Here is a 20,124-nt window from a genome sequence, read left to right as displayed (position 1 = left end):
GCATTATACTTTGTACATAGATTACACAACTGGATAACTTTTAAAACATTTAATCTGATTAGAATGTTATTGTGAATACTCCTGCCTTTCTCAGGAGTTTCAGCTGCTCTGGTGGTTAACGTGTGAAACAGAGATCTGCAGAAGGAAGAGGAAAGTTTGACTACTGGATTTTTAGGGTTCCAAAGCCAATGGATATGGAGGGCCAATGAATTTCTGGGGACCCTCTTAAACTGGTACAGTCATTTTAAGCATCTTTTAAAATTTTTTTTTATTTATTCTTATTTTTTATAAACATATAATGTATTTTTATCCCCAGGGATACAGGTCTGTGAATCACCAGGTTTACACACTTCACAGCACTCTCCATAGCACATACCCTCCCTAATGTCCATAACCCCCCTTCCCATTTCCCAACTCCCCTCCCCCCAGCAACCCTGAGTTTGTTTTGTGAGATTAAGAGTCACTTATGGTTTGTCTCCTTCCCAATCCCATCTTCTTTCATTTATTCTTTTCCCACCCTCCAAACCCCCCATGTTGTATCTCCCTTTCCTCATATCAGGGAGATCATATGATAGTTGTCTTTCTCTGATTGACTTATTTCACTAAGCATGATACCCTGTAGTTCCATCCACGTCATCGCAAATGGCAAGATTTCATTTCTTTTGATGGCTGCATAGTATTCCATTGTGTATATATACCACATCTTCTTTATCCATTCATCTGTTGATGGACATCTAGGTTCTTTCCATAGTTTGGCTATTGTGGACATTGCTGCTATAAACATCCGGGTACACATGCCCCTTTGGATCACTGCATTTGTATCTTTAGGGTAAATACCCAGTAGTGCAATTGCTGGGTCATAGGGTAGTTCTATTTTCAACATTTTGAGGAACCTTAATGCTGTTTTTCAGAGTGGTTGCACCAGCTTGCATTCCCACCAACGGTGTAGGAGGGTTCCCCTTTCTCTGCATCCTCACCAGCATCTGTCCTTTCCTGACTTGTTAATTTTAGCCATTCTGACTGGTGTGAGGTGATATCTCATTGTGGTTTTGATTTGTATTTCCCTGATGCCGAGTGATGTGGAGCACTTTTTCATGTGTCTGTTGGCCATCTGGATGTCTTCTTTGCAGAAATGTCTGTTCCTGTCCTCTGCCCATTTCTTGATTGGATTTTTTGTTCTTTGGGTGTTGAGTTTGCTAAGTTCCTTATAGATTTTGGACACTAGCCCTTTATCTGATATGTCGTTTGCAAATATCTTCTCCCATTCTGTCAGTTGTCTTTTGGTTTTGTTAACTGTTTCCTTTGCTGTGAAAAAGCTTTAGATCTTGATGAAGTCCGAATAGTTCATTTTTGCCCTTGCTTCCCTTGTCTTTGGCGATGTTCCTAGGAAGATGTTGCTGCAGATGAGGTCGAAGAGGTTTCAATTTTAAGCATCTTTAGGGAAAAGGTGAGCACTGTATTTGGATGGTGATATTTTTGGTTCTCTGTGATTGAGTATATATATATTTTTGCTACCATACAGAAAAAAAAAAACAGTGCAGCTTTCATCAATATATTAAACAGTCAATTCTGCCATAATGTTTATAAGCAGAATTAGTATTAGTATTTTGCATGTAATCAGATTTTTTTGTGTAAATACATTCTTGGTCTTCAATTCCTGTATCTGAATGCATTTTTGAGATTATATTGTATTATATTCTATGGCATGTGTGGTGTGTGCGAATCCTATCGTGTAGAATCTTGAGAACATATTTAGAATAAGGTCTCTCCCTCTGTCTGCATCTCCTTTTGATTGTTTCTGATTGTTCTCCCTCTTTTTCCCCCATCCCCATTCTTTCTACAATATCTATATACTTACAGTACTTTAAGTCTTATTAAGTACTTATAAAGTACTTAAGTACTTTAAGTCTTATTAAGCTCAGTCTGAGAGACATTTCATACCTATGACTGATGCAAACACATAGGCCATTATTTCATATTTTTTTTTACCAAATATTAATGCTATCGTTTTTGTCATTATGTGGAACTGTACTGGCATGAAGTGCATCAATTGTAAAAAACGCATCATTGATTCACATAGTTACTGATAAAAATCCTATGCCCTATCTTTAACATGAGAGATCCGCCCCATCAACTATTTTTTTTATTTTTGAAGGTTTCTTTTAAAAGCTACTAAGTGCTTGTCCTGACAGTAAACATGCGCTAACAGAGGATGGAACAGAAAAATGGCAGTTCTTTCACGGGCTTTATCCTGCTGAGGTTCTCTGACCGGCCTCAACTGGAGCTAGTCCTCTTTGTGGTCCTCCTGATCTTCTATCTGTTCACTCTTCTGGGAAACACCACCATCATTGCCTTGTCCTACCTCGACCCACATCTACATACTCCCATGTACTTTTTCATCTCCAACCTAAGCTTTCAGGACCTGTGTTACAAGACCAGCACTGTCCCTCAGCTCCTGGTTCATCTCAGGACAACAGAGAAGTCTATCTCGTTTGGTGGCTGTGTAGTTCAGCTGTTTGTTGCTCTAGAGCTGGGATGCACGGAATGCATTCTGTTAGAGGTCATGGCGTTTGACCGCTATGCAGCCATCTGCAAGCCCCTGCAGTACACTGTGATCATGCACCCGCGTCTCTGTGCCCTCATGGCTTCTGCATCGTGGTTCATTGGTTTTGCCAACTCCTCATTGCAGACAGTGCTCATCTTCCTTTTACCACTTTGTGGGAGAAATAAAATAGACCACTTCTATTGTGAGATCCCTCGACTACTCAAGCTTGCATGTGTGAACACCACTGTGTATGAGTCAGAGATTTTCTTCGCTAGTGTGATCATTCTCTTCATACCTGTGACATTAATCATCTTCTCCCATGGTCAGATTGTCAGGGCGGTCTTAGAATACAGTCATCTGCAGGGCAGAGGAAAGCATTTGGCACACGTGGGTCCCACATCACAGTGGTCTCCCTGTTCTATGGCACGGCCATCTATGCTTACCTCCAGCCCAGCAACAACTACTCCCAGGATCAGGGCAAGTTTGTTTCTCTGTTTTACACCATTGTCACCCATGGTCAACTCTGTCATATATATGCTGAAGAAGAAGGATATGACTGTGGCAATGAAGAAGGTACTTTGCGGGGGCCATGCCTCCAAATGACTGGGCGGAGAAGACCTTTTGAAGGAACACTATGGCTGCCAGAGGTTTTTAAGAAGACTCTGTCCTCCACATGTCATCCAAAATTTCCTGTGACATTTCTCAAGGGAATTTCCTTAACTAATGCTTTAATGCAAGTGAGTGCTCAAAATCAAAGTTCATGGGTTCATGAAGCCTCCAGAGTTGGTCCAAGAGAGTCTGCATCATATTTCATTTTAATGAGCTCCACAGGTTTTTCATGTTTCTCCCTCACTTGAGAGCACTATTTCATTCCTCTGTGCAAGAAGACACATATATACCATTAAGTCATAGGGAAAATGAGAATACGAATGACTCAAACACTATAGGAAATATTAAAATTTTAGCATTTTTCTAGCAAATTGTTGGTGCATATCACTTTTTCTTGCATTGTGATCATGATGCTATTATAAGGTACTTAGGTTGCCTGTATCACAGCTATTTCACAGTAGTAAGTGGGCATCTGTGAGAAAAAACAATCCTTAGCTCAAAGAAAATCCCGCTAACATCAGTCCTGATAAAATATATTTAAATCTTCTCTTCATACGGTTTAATAATTTCTTTGATCCAGGCATCAACTGATCAATGCTTTTGTATCTCTAGCCTGCCAAAAGCCCCATACAGTTTGAATGCAGGGACATATTCTAAAAATCTGGGAAATGACCTCTGATTCCCAGGAAATCCCATGTTCTCTGGAGCTTAGCAGATTCACTAGGAGGAAATGTAAAGAAGAAATAAAATATATATTAATCATTAAACATGTCCATGTGTCTAAGCTTTACAAATAGCCATCTGAGTTTGAACTACAGTCATACGTTTCTGAATTAGGAGTAATGAGTGTCAACATCCCAGAACAGTTGAATCTGACATTGTAATTGAATCTGACATTGTAAGCCCTTAGATCTTAACTCAAACTCAGTGTGCACATAAATGTATTTGTGGTATGGATCTGGGTTTTTGTATATATGTATCATCACAAACAGGGTATTTTCCCCTGGAGGTTGGAGCTTTGACAATACCATGATCACAGAAATGTTTCTGATTTTGGTAAGTTTTCCCAATACGTAGCCCAGTGCAGGTCTTGGACTGGACACATACGCATAATAACTCTACTGTTCCCTATCCTGAGAGCTAACAAGCCTCCCCCTGGCCTTGAACCTTTGGCTGGCCATGCTCATGCCAAGTGATCTTGCTGCAGAGACAGCATGTGGAGGCTGGAAATGACAGCCAGGGGAGATTATGCACACAGTCAGGTTCTCTCTGTATCACTAAGAGCATGCACTATTCCCACTTGAAATCAACACCTGGCATGTATCTTGTAACCAAGCAAGTAGATAACTAGTTCTGTACACTGTTTATCCTTGAATGTGACAAATTTCCCACTCGCCATTTTTTCCTTTTTTTGTTTTAAATATTTTATTATTTTATTATTTATTTATTTAAGTGAGAGGGAGAAAGAGACCAGGCGGAGGACAGGTGGATGGGTTGGGAGAGAGAATGACAGAGCTGCCCTGAACATGGAGCCTGATGGTGTCTCCATCTTGTGACATGGAGATCATGAGCTGAGCTGAAATCAAGAACCTCCAACCATCCCTCTACTATCTGTTTCAGCCACATCCTGACAGTTATGTATGAATGGTCACTTTAAAATCCCTCAAATGAACTCTCTTTGGCACAAAAACCCTCAAGGTCTCAGGAAACCACGCAGCCCATTGTTCCAGGTGAACAACTTCTCTGCTCTTAAGGAGGCAGAGAGCCTGGAGTGAAGCAGATTCATTTCCTTTAAGTGAATGTTTGAATGGCATATGGGTGTCTATGACTCATGGGACTAAATGACAGCTAACAAAGGTCTCTGGGATCCTCGCCAAAATAAAAGAGAAATCACTGAAGAGACCAAACACAACTTCAGGATTGTTCTGTAACATTTTTCTAATGTTAGGAATCTGCTCCCCAAGCTTTCCATGCCCCGTCTGCAAACAGACTCCAGGGCTGTGTAAATTGTCACCAATAGTATTTGGACTCTTTTGCATTTTGCCAATAACTGTGGAATGGCTACAGGGATTGTACCTAAGACTTGGCTCAATTATTTTTTCCGTCTGTGTTTAGCCCCTGGAGGTCAGGAGGATCATGATGCTCTAGAGCAAGTCCTGGGTTCTTCCAGCTCTTCTGCTTCCTGAGGAACCCGGGGTGCACACCATCATCCCAGGTAGTGACCAGAATGGCAGAGACCCAGAATGTCAGTCAGACTCACAGGAAACACAGTTCTTAACCAGCAGCAGATTTGCTACCAATTAGCAGAGGATACAAAATGCTGAGAGCCCTTTCAGTATCCAGGAGGCTCCAGATCTATCAGGAGACCCCTCGCTACAACTTTTTCTTCTCAAATATGAGGCAGAACTATTATGGTACAAGTCAGCACAGAGAGGCTTGGGGGAATCTCAGATTACGTGTCCCTACCTTCATAGCCCTGTCCTGGGTTTAGGACTGTCATTTGGTAGGGTATCTGCAGTGTGTATAGTGTAGGGTTCCTGTGTCTAAACAGACTCTCTGTATTCTGCTGAAATTACTATGTCAGTAATCAGAGAACGGCCACCCCTCTAAGACCATCATGTATCTCTAGTCTGCATTTTGTGGTTACCGTTTGCCAGAGTTCTGCTCTGACCATGCTCACTGAGGAGGGAGGAACAGGTTACAGATCCCTGTGAACCCTTTCTTTTGCAGATGACTTCTTTTTGAATGCTTGTTTTGCAATATAAGTGAGAGCTTCTTTCTTCATTATGGTATTGTAGCACATTTCAGACCTCCTCTTGCAGACTCTGGGAACCACTGTGTGTGAAATATAGTTTGCAGGGAAGATGGGCTCTGTGTAAATGAAGAAATGAGAGGATGAATGACTACTGATCAAAGGAGTCAGGGGATAGATAGGTTCACTGAGATGGCCTTAGGGACAGGACACTTGCTTTGGGGAGGGAGACATTTCCTTCTTCCCCCCAGGGTTCTTCCAGCTGTTTTGGAATTATATTAAGAGCAGAGCTTTGTTTTTCTACTCTATTCTATTTATTTATTTATTTATTTTCTTGTGGTACTTTTTTTTTATTACTTGATGTATCAATTATTTAATGCCACAATAATGCAACATAACAAGTAGCCACAAAGGTGAGATGCATATGACAGTAAGCATTTTTGTTCATAAATCAGTGGTTTGGGTAGGATGGTTCTGTGGATCTGAGGTAAGCTCAGTAGGGCTTACTCCTCTGCCTGTTATCAGTTTCAATTTGGCTGGGTAGCTTTGCTGATCCTGGCTGGACTCCCTCACATGTCCAAGACATTGACTGGGATAAGTGAGGTTGACTCCACTCATCTGTCCCTTGAACATTCTAGCTAGGGTGTGCTCATATGGGAAACAGAGGAGCTAGACAGTAAGCAAAAACATGAAAGCATGTTTTAAGACTTTGTTCAAATCACCTCTGCTTGTATTTAATTGACCAAAACAAATCACATGGTCAAATCCAGGGAAAAGTGATGAGCACTGCACTAATTATGTAGCCAAGGGCAGAGATCCAGGGAGAGGTAAAGAATTGAGGCAATTTTGCCACTATCTACCACAGTGGGTTGGCTCATATATAGTTCATTAAAATAGTATTCTTATACCTGGTTTAGTTTGTTGTAATGTAGACCATTTAAGTCTCTGATATCCGTGAAAAGTAAAGCTCTCCCAAGAGGGGTCTTGGTCAAGTTAGCTCTCCTCCAAGCACATGTAACTTTTCCTTTTCCTCAGAGAAAGAACCCAGTATTTTGGGTCTTTTTTCTTTTTTAATAAAACAGAAAAATTCCTGTTGGACTGAAAATGTCCTGTCTTCGTTTATGGAACTTAAATTTCCTCAGCTGGAAGCTAAGTATGTATTTTTTTGCCAAAATCGACTCTAGGCCTATGGTTTCCACTGTCTTCTTGGAAGAAAGAAAATTTAAAAACTAGAAATATTCCTAGGGCACTATACTCTATCCTTCTTCCATATTTTATGTAGATTTCTAAAAGGGCTGATTGCTTTTGGTATGAGTGGACCAGAAGGATTATTGCAATTGGCTTTTTAAAAGTCTATGATAAGTTTTCTTTTGATTTTCTGATATTATGGATTTTATAGTTTTCAGCGTCTACACTCCACAGGAAGTTCTATTTCAAAGAAGTCTCAGATTTTTTGCTCTCTTTCCTTTATAGGATTCTAATTCTGAAGGGTGACTGGGGTCAAGACACTGAGTAGGACTCTTCTTCTAGCTGTCATTTTTGGTTAACCACAGGTGGATAGTCTATATGTAAAACCAGGCTCTCCTAATTATTAGTTGGATTGCTTGAAGCTGGTTACATATTGATTTAGCCTTGACTTTCCCTTCTTTAAAATGAATGTCACAATATTGTCATGGTGTTGTCACAGTGTTGTCATAGGGGTTAAATGAAGTGATGTATGTAAAACCCTTTGCCCAATGGACTTTAAGAGGTAGTAAGTGTTCAGTATATGGAGGCTTTTCTTACCTTGTGACCTTATTTGATGTTCTTGCCATGTGGTACTTTTTATTTTTTATTTATTTTATTTCATTTTTTCAGTGTTCCAAGACTCATTGTTTATGCAATACACCCAGTGCTCCATGCAATACATGCCCTCCTTAACACCCACCACCAGGCTCACCTAAACCCCCACCCTGCCTCCCAATACCCTCAGTTTGTTTCTCAGAGTCCACAGTCTCTCATGCTTCGTCTCCCCCTCCGATTTGCCCCAATTCACTTTTCCTTTCCTTCTCCCAATGTCCTCCATGTTATTCCTTATGCTCCACAAGTGAGTGAAACCATATGAGGATTGACTTCCTCTGCCTGACTTATTTCACTCAGCATAATCTCCTACAGTCCTGTTCATGTGGATACAAAAGTTAGATATTCATCCTTTCTGATGGAAGCATAAAACTCCATTGTATATATGGACCATATATTCTTTATCTATTCATTTGTTGAAGGGCATCTGGCTCTTTACACATTTTGGCAATTGTGATCATTGCAGCTATGAACATTGGGGTACAGATGGCTTTTGTCTTCACTACATCTGTATCTTTGGGGTAAATACCCATAGTGCAAGGTCATAGGGTAGCTCTATTTTTAATTTTTTTGAGTAATCTCCACACTGTTAACAAGAGAAAAAAATCTGAAGGTTGATTACTTGCACATGGAGGCTCAATAATGAAATTGAGACCCAAAGAAACGACCAAGTCAGACATATTTTATATCTTTTATACAGAGAAAAGAAATGTGTGAGGAATTGAGAGGATGAAGAAAACACATGTTTGGGAACTTTAGTTAGGAAGGAATTCTAATTGGAATTTGGGCTGAGGTTATAGATTCCTTAAAGTAGCCAGGTTTATTTCTACAGCTTTCTCAACTCTCTGGTCCCTACCTGTGGTGTTAGGATGTCTTTTACTTCTTATTCTTGGGAGGGTGCCTTGATTCAGGGAGATTTGTTTCTTCCTTTGACTGGGGGAGAGGAGGGTGTGATATCCTTGCACCTGCTGTTTCCTGAGGAGCTTCAAAATAATAACTATGCCCTTTGAGGCTCATTTTGGGATCTGCCCTGGGCATCTAAACTAGATCCTTTTGAAAAATTTAATTTCATTGATTTACATAGATGGGTGGGATTTATTTTAACCATTCTGACCTGATAGAAATCTCTGAGGTCTTTAAGAAGAGTAAGTTCTTCTTATTAGGCAACCATTCTGAACCCAGTTTTAGCCTCTTTTGAGAATGAAGTTGTTCATTTGTTGTACCGGTGTCCTTAGTCTCATTGAAATATTCTCAGAACAGCAATGAAAGCCTGCAGGAGAGGAGAATTAATAACGATTAGAGCAAAAAACAATGAAATAGAAACCAAAAGAATGGTAGACCATGTCAAGGAAACTCATAGCTGGTTCTTTGAGAAAGAATGAATAAGATTTAAAACCAACCCCCCCACACCGCCAGACTTTTCCAAAAGACAAGAGAATGGATCCCAATAAACAAAATCATGAATGAAGGAGGGGGGATCACAACCAACACTGAAGAAATACAAACAATTATAAGAACGTATTATGCGCAACTATACACCAGCAAATTAGGAGATCTGGAGGGAATGGATGCATTCTGAATGACTTACAGACTGCCAAAACTGAACCAGAAAGAAATGGAAAACCTGAACAGACACACAACCAGCAAGGAAATTGAAGCAGGAATCAAAAACTTCTCCCAAAACAAAAGTGCACATATGGTTTTCTAGGGGAATTCTACCATTTAAAGAAGAATTAATACCATTCTTCTAAACCTGTTTCAAAAAATCAAAATAGAAGGAAAACTTCCAAACCCTTTGTGAGACTAGCCCTATCTTGGTCCCAAAGCCAGACAAAGAGCCCACCAAAAGGAGAATAACAGACCAATGCCCCTGATGAACAGAGATGGAAAAATTCTCACCAAATACTAGCTAATAGAATCCAACAGTACATTCAAAGGATTATTCACCATGACCATGTGGGATTTATTCCTGCACTGCAAGGTTGGTTCAATATCTGCAAATCATTCCAAGTGTACATTACATAAATAAAAGACAAGACACATATAATGCACTCAATAGATGCAGAAAAAGCACTTGATGAAGTATAGCATCATTTCTTGATTTAAACTCTTTAGAGTGGAGGGATAGATGGAACATACCCCATCATAAAAGTCATCTCTGAAAACCCAGTGAGTGTCATTCTCAATGGGGACAAACTGTAAGCTTCTCTCCTAAGATCAGGAAAATGGCAGGGAAGTCCACTATTGCCACAGCAGTTAAACATATTACTAGAAATCCTAGCCCTAGCAACCAGACAAGAAAAAGAAATAAAAGGCATTCAGGTTGGCAAAGAAGAAGTCAAGTTCTCATTCTTCACAGATGACATGATACTCTATGTGGAAAACCCAAAAGACTCTGCCCCTAAGTTGCTAGAACTCATACGGGAATTCAGGAAAGTGGCAGGGTATAAAATCAATGCACAGAAACCAATTACATTGCTATACACCAACATCAAGACAGAAGAAAGAAATATTAAGTAATTAACTCCTTTTGCAATTGCATCCAAAACCATAAGATACCTTGGAATAAATCTAACCAAAGAGGCAAAGAATCTTTACTCAGGAAACTATAAAATACTCATGAAAGAAATTGAGGAAGGCACAATGAAATGGAAAAATGTTCTGTGCTCATGGATTGGAAGAACAAATATTGTGAGAATGTCTATACTACCTAAAGCAATTTACACATTTAATGCAATCCCTGTCAAAATACCATCAACTTTTTTCACAGAACTGTGACAAATAATCCTAAAATTTGTATGGACCAGAAGAGACCCCAAACATCTCGAGAAATGTTGAAAAAGAAAACAAAGCTGGAGACATCACAATTCTGGCCTTCAACCTCTATTACAAAGCTTTAATCATCAAGATAGTATGGTGCTGGCAGAAAAACAGACACACGGATCAATAGAACAGAATAGAGAACCCAGAAATGGACCCTCAACTCTACAGCCATCTATTCTTCCTCGAAGCAGGAAAGTGCAATGGAAGAAAGTCTCTTCAACAAATGGTGTTGGGAAATTGGACAGCCCCCTGCAGAAGAATGAAACTGGACCATTCTCTTACAGCATACACAATATTAACTCAAAATGGATGAAAGACTTAAACCTGAGATATGAATCCATTAATCCTAGAAGAGAACACAGGCAAGAACCTCTGTGACCTCCGCTGCAGCAACACCTTGCTAGACACATCTCCATAGGAAAGGGAAACAAAGACAAAAATGAAGCACTGGGACTCCATTAAAATAAAAACTTTTCCCCAGTAGAGGAAGCAGTCGACAAAACCAAAGGAGATTGACAGAATGGGATAAGTTATGCACAAAGGACATATCAGATAAAGGGCTAGTATCCAAAATCTATAAAGAACTTATCAAAGTCAACACCCAAAGAACAAATGATCCAGCCAAGACATGGGCAGAACCCATGAACAGACAATTCTTAAAGGAGACATCTAAATGGCCAATAGACACATGAAAAAATGTTGAACATCACTCGGCATCAGGGAAATTCAAATCAAAACCACAATGAGATACCACCTCACGCCAGTTACAATGGGTAAAATTAAAAAGTCAGAAAATGACAGGCGTTGGCAAGGATGCGGAGAAATGGGAACACTCTTACCCTATTGGTGGGAATACAAGCTGGTGCAGCCACCCTGGAAAACAGCACAGAAGTTCCTCAAAAAGTTGAAAATAGAGCTACCCTATGACCCAGCAATCGCACTACTGGGTATTTACCCCAAAGATACAAATGTAGTGATCCAAAGTGGTACGTGCACCCCCAATGCTCATAGCAGCCATGTTCACAATAGCCAAACTATGGACAGAGCCCAGATGTCCAGTGACAGATTAATGGATAATGAAGAGGTGGATAATAATGGAATATTATGCAGCCATCAAAGATGAAATCTTGCCATTTGCAATGACATGGATGGAACTAGAGGACATTAGGCTAAGTGAAATAAGTCATTCAGAGAAAGACAATAATCATATGATCTCCCTGATATGTGGAATAAGAAACAAAACCGAGGATCACAGGGGAAGAGAAGAAAAAATGAAACAAGTCAAAACCAGAGAGGGAGAAAAAGCATAGTAGACTCTTAATCACATGGACCAAAGTGAGGACTGCTAGAGGGGACAGGGGTGGAGGGAAAGGGTAACTGGGTGATGGACATTGGGGAAGGCATGTGTTGTAATGAGGACTGGGTTTTGTATAAGATTGATGGATCACAGAAATGTACTCCTGAAACAAGTAGTACATCATATGATAACTAAATGAGTTTATTTATTTAAGATTTTACATATTTATTTGACAGAGAGAGATCGCAAGTAGGCAGAAGGCAGGCAGAGAGAGAAGTGGAAGCTGGTTCCCTGCTGAGCAGAAAACCGGATATGGGGTTTGATCCCAGGACCTGGGATCTGAGCCAAAGACAGAGGCTTAAGCCACTGAGCCACACAGGTGCCCCTAATTTAATTTAAATAAAAGATAATTAAAGAAAGAATTTTTTTAAATAACCTCATTAGAAGTTTGGTAGAGTTTGGTTGCTTTCCTCTATATTCAGCTTCAAGATTAAAGTATGCCTAATTATTAGCTCTGTGATCCCATGTACAGTAGTTATGAAGGAGAAAAAGTGACAAAAAGAATCACATATTAATATTTATTTATTTATTTTTAAAGATTAAATTATTTATTTTAGAGAGAGAAAGAGAGTGCATGAAGAGGGGGAGGTGAAGAAGGAGATAGAGAGAGAAGTGGACTCCCAGCTGGGCAGGGAGCTCTATGCCTAAGCTGCACTCCATCCCTCACCCTGAGATCATGATTATATTAAAAGTAAATGGAAAATTTATTCACAGATTTACATTTAAAATTAAGTAAGTGAATGGACCCTTACTTATATATTGATATATAAATGTTTTGGGCATTGTGACAACAAAAAGTCTTAAATGTTTTGTAAAGCATGTTGGTTATTAATAGAGAAATATAAGTCATAACAAAAGAGATAAACAAGATCTCCTCTGGCATTGTCCTTGATCTTCATTCTCCTCTCCCTGAGGACAGCCATCTCTGGACAGCTCAGTGACAGGGCCTCATTAACAGTGTGGGGCATCTGCTCCCCAGAGATGTCAGCAAGGGAATCACATTTGGTTCTCAGTGCCAGCCCTGCCCAACCACAGCTGAGAGTCACAGCACCATCTCCTGTGCTCATAAGGGTCTCCTTGTCATACAGCCAGGTCACTGCTTTCGGGAAACCAAGGTGGAGTTTGCAATTGTCTTCGTCTCCTACCACCTAGAGGAAAAGGGCAGATCTCTGTTCACCTAAAGATACATGAAGTTATCATGAGAAAACATCCTTCTGCTTAGGAAAAGTTTATGGATAAGCCAGTGCTGGTGTGTCAACCTTTGCATTTACTGCAGACGACTGATTCTGCATGTCCAGGTGCCAATCCTTGATACTGTCTTTAGGCAGTGACTTTGAAAGGAGGGAGGGAAATAGCTTTGAACCTACAGAGAGGGTGAACAGAGGTGAGTAGAATGAAACTTGGTCTGTGTGTTGCTTTAAGAATTGGAAGTTCGTTCATTTTCTGTTGCAATTGTTCTCAAAACAGAAGAGCTGTCTTGGTTTGCATGTATGGTCTACTGTCTAACGGAAGACTATGGAAAGTCACCACACATAGGAACTAGATTTAGCTCTTTGTTATAGACTCCACCAAGTCATGCCCAGACATTTCATTCTACTACAGTTCATTCACTACACCTGTGTATGCACCTGTGTAAAATACTTTAAATATCTATGTAATGGGAATAAAATACACCCTTCAGCAATAGAATAAGAGAGTCTTCATGTGTACAAAAGTATTATACTATATGCTTCCATGCTTTACTTTTGGTTCTTATTATCTATGAAAATAGACAATATTTGTTCTCTGTTTAAATCTCATTGTCACTATTTATCATTTCTAAATGCTCATTTTCTCCCTTAAAGGTTACCAAAGTATCTAAAATATGTAAGGATTATTAGAAACATTATGTTGAAGATCACAACAGGGAGTTCCATTTTGTGGATATTGTATCAGTGCATCTCTACTGGGACACTGGGTTCCATCCTTCTATCCTTCACAGCATCGTGAATGGACTCTGTGTGAATGACATTGGGGCTCTGCTCAGATACTCTTTACCTGGCTGCTGCTCTGATCCTAACCTTATGTGTTAGGAATATGGGCTGCCAGGTGCACAGCCATTCCTTTCTTCAGAGATTTGCCCTCAGCTTAGAGGGAGCCCCTTGGCCAGGGAGTCCTGGGAACACATTTGGGGCAGCTCACAGGCAGGGACAGACTCATGGGAGAGACAAAAGGCTGCCAATGCCAAGGCAGGACTAAGTCTGATGCAATTCATGCTCCAGAGCTGTGCTGCCCAATACTGGAGTACGTAGCCACAGAAAGTCACTTAAATTTAAATTAATAATATTAAATAGAATACAAAATTCAGTTTCTCAGCTAGGCTATTTTAAATGCACAGGTAGTGACATGTGGATAGTGGCTATTACATTAGACAGTGAGGACTGGGTATTTCCACCAGCACAGATGCTTACTTGTATGGGAGAGTTCTGTCCAGCTTCTTACGGGATCAGGCTCATGCCATCTTCCACCTGAGACCACATCCTGGCTTAGCAGCATTCTCTGCTCTGTTTTGCTTCCCTCATCCTCTTTATCCTGAGAGCATTCCCTGAACAAACCATGTGCAGTGGAAATCCTACTTGATCCTCTTCTCCCATGGAACCTGGTGGAAAGCACCATCCATGTTTATGCAACCTGTCATTTCCAGTGTTGTGAAAGCTGCCTTCCCCCTCACTAGCTCATCTTGCATTGACCTTTGGGGCCTTTCTAGTATATTGGGGTCAGCTCAGAAGTAGGGGACAGAAGATTTATTAAAGTGATAGTTTTTCATTCCTAGCACTGCCAACGGAATTTTAGGATTCATTCCGGAAGTGGATAGGGCAGGGCTTGTATGTCAATTATGTTGGTGACTGTTATATATTTGAAATTTTTTCAATACAGACATTTTCATGAGATCTTTGGTCTTTAAAATGTGTAGTTTGCTTACTGAGTATGTGATTTTCAAGAAGTATGGACTCTTCCACTTAAACCTTTAGACTTTTGTGTCAGCGTTGAACAGGTGGTAATGGCTCTATCAGCTTTCGTGTGCTGGTACGAAACATTCAACCTCTTCCATTAGATGTCTGTTCTCTTAAGTATTATTGCAGAGTTGTATTTTTTGAGATGTCATTTCCCACTTTATTGTTTTTAGATGATAATTATTACATAAAATGCCATTGTTTCCGTTTTGTAGAATTTATTTATTTTTATTTCACCTAATAACTCTTTTTTGTCTCAACATATAACCTGTGCTTTTCTCAAGGATGTATGGTTTTGTATGCAAGATAATTTATGTATGGATTTGTAGCTGGAGTTGTCTCTACCGTATCACATCATGGTAGTTGCTAGAGAAGGTGTTCTGTGCTCCTTACATAGGATGGGTGTGTTTACTGTTCCTGTCCAGCCAGGATTATTTACATAGTTTGTCCAAGAGGAATGAATGTCTCTTACTGCATTTAGGCATTTGATACCTACCTACATAGAGATGATGGTTTTTAGTCTACTCACACAGGTCTTTAACGTGTTAAGAAGTAGACGAAATGAAGTTTTTCATTTAACCTTAGACTACACATGTCCTTTCTCTGGGAAGATGTGTTCTGTGGTGGTGCACAGAGACTGGAGAGGGACGGGTGCTGAGCGGGGGAGGTGGAAGGGAGGAAAGTGAGCCAGATCAGCAGCACAAGCTGTTGAGATCCGAAGAATGCGTTATGCAGCCTGCTCTTTCTCACGTCCAGTACTGCTCAAGAGGAATAGTTTACCTAGATGTAATGTGAAAAAAAAGAAAAAAAGACAATGGACTATGACAAGAGTATTCCTGTTCCCTCCCAGGGTTCTCTCCAGGAAGGCACTAGAAGCAACTGTAACCTCCACAGACAATCCCATTCTTTTTGTCTCTTCTAGTGGGCATCTCCTTTACCTGATACTTTATTTTTCAATGGAAAATTATAATCATTTTTGTACCTGTCTGATAGAAGCTGTTCAGCATTCTTTGGATATGTGTATATACACATACACATATATATATATAATCTGGAAAAGAAGGAAACCATTTGTACAAGTTCAGAGTTTTGTCTTCTCTTTCCTTCCTTCTTAGTCCTTATTGATAGGATAACATTAAAATATATCACTATTTATTGTGATGATACAATATGATATTGGTGTTTTCCTTTGATGAGTTAACATTTCTGTTTTGTCCTCCTTATTTTGGAGAGTAATGCCTTCATTAGACACCTGGAAAATGCCAGCAATAATCAAATAATTTATCTGTATTTGTGCATGTGGGCATGAAACTGAACTATGGTTTTTTTTTTTATTTGCTCTTCTGAGCAGGTGTGAGTCTGGGCACATTCCCTGTTGTTGCACGTTTACACTGTCTCAGATACCTTTATAACTAATTCCATTAAGAAAGTTTTTGTGGATAGATTTTCTTTCTCTTTCTTTTTTTTTTTTTTTGTGGATACAACTGAATGCATCACCACAGGAAATCCAAGGAACTATAAAATAATGTGAAATATTTTTTTAAAATATTTTATTTGACAGAGAGAAATCACAAGTAGGCAGAGAGGCAGGCAGAGAGAAAGGAGGAAGCAGTCTCCTTGCGGAGCAGAGAGCCCGATGCGGGGCTCGATCCCACGACCCTGGGATCATGACCTGAGCTGAAGGCAGAGGCTTTAACCCACTGAGCCACCCAGGTGTCCCAATGATGTGAAATATTATATCCTCTATTCTGATTCCGTAAACCTCATTTTATGCTGGTTTTGTACCAATTTCTTTCACACACCACTGGGTCTGCCCTGAAACGTGATTCAGATTTTTAGTCTTAGAAGAATAAGAAATGAACTGTATGCCTAAGCATTTGAACATGAAATAACTGAAACACTCATTTCCTGAGCCTCTTTGTTTGGTTTATAACTGCTTCTTCAGTACTAAGCAGCTGGAAGAATAGGGTCATCAGACTCACCTGAGCGATGGTAATGTGTCTGATTCAGCATCATTAACTCTGCAAGACAGCTTCGAGAAGGTACTAACCTAATGTTGATGGGTATCTGAGATTTTAGATAATACCAGAATATCCTTTTTATGACTTTCTGTGTAGTACTCAAGGCTTCCATTATAGGTATTTACCTGTCATTGCTTTGAGAATAAATCTGTGTTTATCTCTATACATTTATCTAATTCATTACTTCATCATAGAAGTGGTGTAAAACATTACCCTTTGTATATAGATTATATAGTTGGATAACTTTTTAAAATGCTTATTCTAATTAGAATGTGGATGGTGAATAGTCCAACCTTTTTCAGGAATTTCATGTGCTCTGGTTGGCCATGTGTGAATCAAAAGTGTGCAGAAGGAAGAGGAAAGTTGTGGCCACTGAATTTTAGGGTTCTGATTCCACCTGACTCTGCATGACCAAGGTATGTTCAGAGTTCCTGAAAATTGATACAGTAATTTTAAGCATCTTTAGGCCAAGTTAAGCACTCTATTAAATGGTAGTGTTTTCAGGTTCTCTCTGATTGTGTGTTTAGTTGTTTTACTCCTCTAAGGAAACACAAATTCCAAACATGTAGCTTTCATAAATATAGTATCTTAGAGAGGTAATTCTGACACAATGTTTATATGCAGAACTACTACTATTTTGAATATAATTGAATTATTGTATTGAATTATTTTTATATGTACATTCTAGCCCTGAAATTCTTATCTCTGAACACATTTTTGAGTTTCTTTTGTATTATATTCTATTGCAGGTGAGGTGTGTACATATTCAGTTGTGTAAAACACAAGATACATTTTTACAATAACGTCTCTACCTCTGTCTGCATCTCCTTCTGATTCTTTCTGATTGCTCTCCCTCTATTTCCTTCATCCTTATTATCTCTAAAATGTATGTACATACTTACAGTCCCTTAAGTCCAATTGAGTTCAGACCAGAAGACCTTTCATACTTATGACTGACGCCAACACGAAGTCCATTATTTCATTTTTCCTATATTACATATTAAAAATTTACTTTTTGTGATAATGTGGAACTAAACTGGAATAAATTATATCAATTTCAATCATTTATTGAAATAATTACTTTTCGTATTCCATGGCTTGTTTTATAAATTGAGAGATCCACCTCACCGGGCACCATTTTTTTTTAAGGTTTCTTTTAAAATTGCTAAATGGTAAATGCTAAATGCTAAATTGCTAAATCCTGTCAGGAAACATGTGCTAACAGAGGATGGAACAGAAAAATGGCAGTTCTTTCACGGGGTTTATCCTGTTGGGGTTCTCTAACCGGCCTCAACTGGAGCTAGTCCTCTTTGTGGTCCTCCTGATCTTCTATCTGTTCACTCTGCTGGGAAACACCACCCTCATTGCCTTGTCCCACCTCGACCCACATCTTCAGACTCCCATGTACTTTTTCCTCTCCAACCTAAGCTTTCTGGACCTGTGTTACACAACCAGCACTGTCCCACAGCTCCTGGTTCATCTCAGGACAAAAGACAAGTCTATTTCCTTTGGTGGCTGTGCAGTTCAACTGTTTGTCTTCTTAGGGTTGGGATGCACGGAATGCATTCTGTTAGGGGTCATGGCGTTTGACCGCTATGCAGCCATCTGCAAGCCCCTGCAGTACACGATGATCATGCACCCGCGTCTCTGTGCCCTCATGGCTTGTGCATCATGGTTCTTTGGTTTTGCCAATTCCTCATTGCAAACAACGCTCATCTTCATTGTACCACTTTGTGGGAGAAATAAAATAGACCACTTCCTTTGTGAGATCCCCGCACTGCTCAAGCTTGCTTGTGTTGATACCACTGTTTATGAGGCAGAGATGTTCTTTGCCAGTGTGATCATTCTCCTCGTACCTGTGACATTAATCATCTTCTCCTATGGTCAGATTGTCAGGGCGGTCTTAAGAATAAAGTCATCTGCAGGACAGAAGAAAGCATTTGGCACATGCGGGTCCCACATCACAGTGGTCTCCCTGTTCTATGGCACGGCCATCTATGCTTACCTCCAGCCCAGCAACAACTACTCCCAGGATCAGGGCAAGTTTGTTTCTCTGTTCTATGCCATCGTCACCCCCACGGTCAATCCCGTCATATATACGCTGCGGAACAAGGATGTGATGGGGGCAATGAAGAAGGTGCTTTGCAGGGGACAGGACTCCAGATGACTGGGTGGGGAAGTCCCATATATGGAAAACATTGCATGCCAGAGTGATTAAGATATTTGTGACCTACGTGGATCATCTAAAAATTGTCCATGATAAATCTCAAGGGAATTTACCTACTTCATTCTTTTGTGCAAATGAGCTCTCAAAATCCAAGTTCATGGATTCACACACTTCCTGGGATGCTGATTTTTGTTACCAGATATTATGCATATATATACATATATATATATTATTTAATTTGAGCTAGAGAGAGCATGAGTAGCAGGGGTATAGGGAGAGACAGAAAGAATCTGAAGAATCTGAAGCAGACTGTACCCTGAGCGCAGAGCCTGATGCTGGGATCAGTCCCACAACCCTGAGATCACAACCTGAGCTGAATCACGTGTTGGGCACTCAACCACATGCACCCACCAGGCTGCCCGAGCATCTCCTCACATTCGTATATTAGAGAGCTTCACAGGTTTTCTTATTTCACTCTCATTTGGGAATCCTATTCCATTTCAAAGTGCAAAAAGACATTCATGCACATAATGTGAAGGCATAGGCAAAATAAGAATAGGAGCCACTAACATGCTGTAAGAAATGTTAACATTTTAGCATTTTGTAGCAACTGCTAGAGGATTGTCACTTATTCTTGTATTTGGATCATGGCTGTATTTCCACGTCCATAGGTTGACTGTATCATTGCTTTTTCACAGAATTAGGTGAAAATTTCACAGAATTAGGTGGGCATATGTAGGAAAAGCACACTTTTAGATGAAAGAGAAATTTGGTAACATCACTTCTGAAAAAGCCATTCAGATATCAGGCTGGGTGTCATGTGAGCAGTGTGACAGTGGTTTTATGCAGCCTGTGTGAGGCGTTCATGACACACAGCGGCAGGGCCTGGTGCGTTGCTGCCGATACACTGAGCAGCAGCTGCCAAGTAGCAGACAGTGCTTACGTGTCATGTTGTGCTGCCGTCATAGGAGCACCCATGTGAGGTCTGCAAGCTGTTTACGCAGCTCGTGAGCCACCC

The 20,124-nt window shown here is 40.1% G+C and overlaps 1 protein-coding gene and 1 pseudogene across 1 annotated transcript; both read left to right on the top strand.

Annotated features, from left to right (window-relative positions):
* Nucleotides 1–2,212: 2,212 nt before the first annotated feature.
* LOC123942267 lies at nucleotides 2,213–13,106 on the top strand (annotated as a pseudogene).
* Nucleotides 13,107–18,167: 5,061 nt separating this feature from the next.
* Nucleotides 18,168–19,106, top strand: LOC123942293 (putative olfactory receptor 2B8). The gene has a single exon (XM_046006142.1). It carries the CDS (start codon nucleotides 18,168–18,170, stop codon nucleotides 19,104–19,106), a length of 939 nt encoding a protein of 312 aa, XP_045862098.1.
* Nucleotides 19,107–20,124: the final 1,018 nt, after the last annotated feature.

The sequence above is a fragment of the Meles meles genome, chromosome 5 (genome assembly GCF_922984935.1).
Source record: "Meles meles chromosome 5, mMelMel3.1 paternal haplotype, whole genome shotgun sequence".
NCBI lineage: Eukaryota > Metazoa > Chordata > Mammalia > Carnivora > Mustelidae > Meles > Meles meles.
This window is presented reverse-complemented; position numbering and strand designations above follow the sequence as displayed.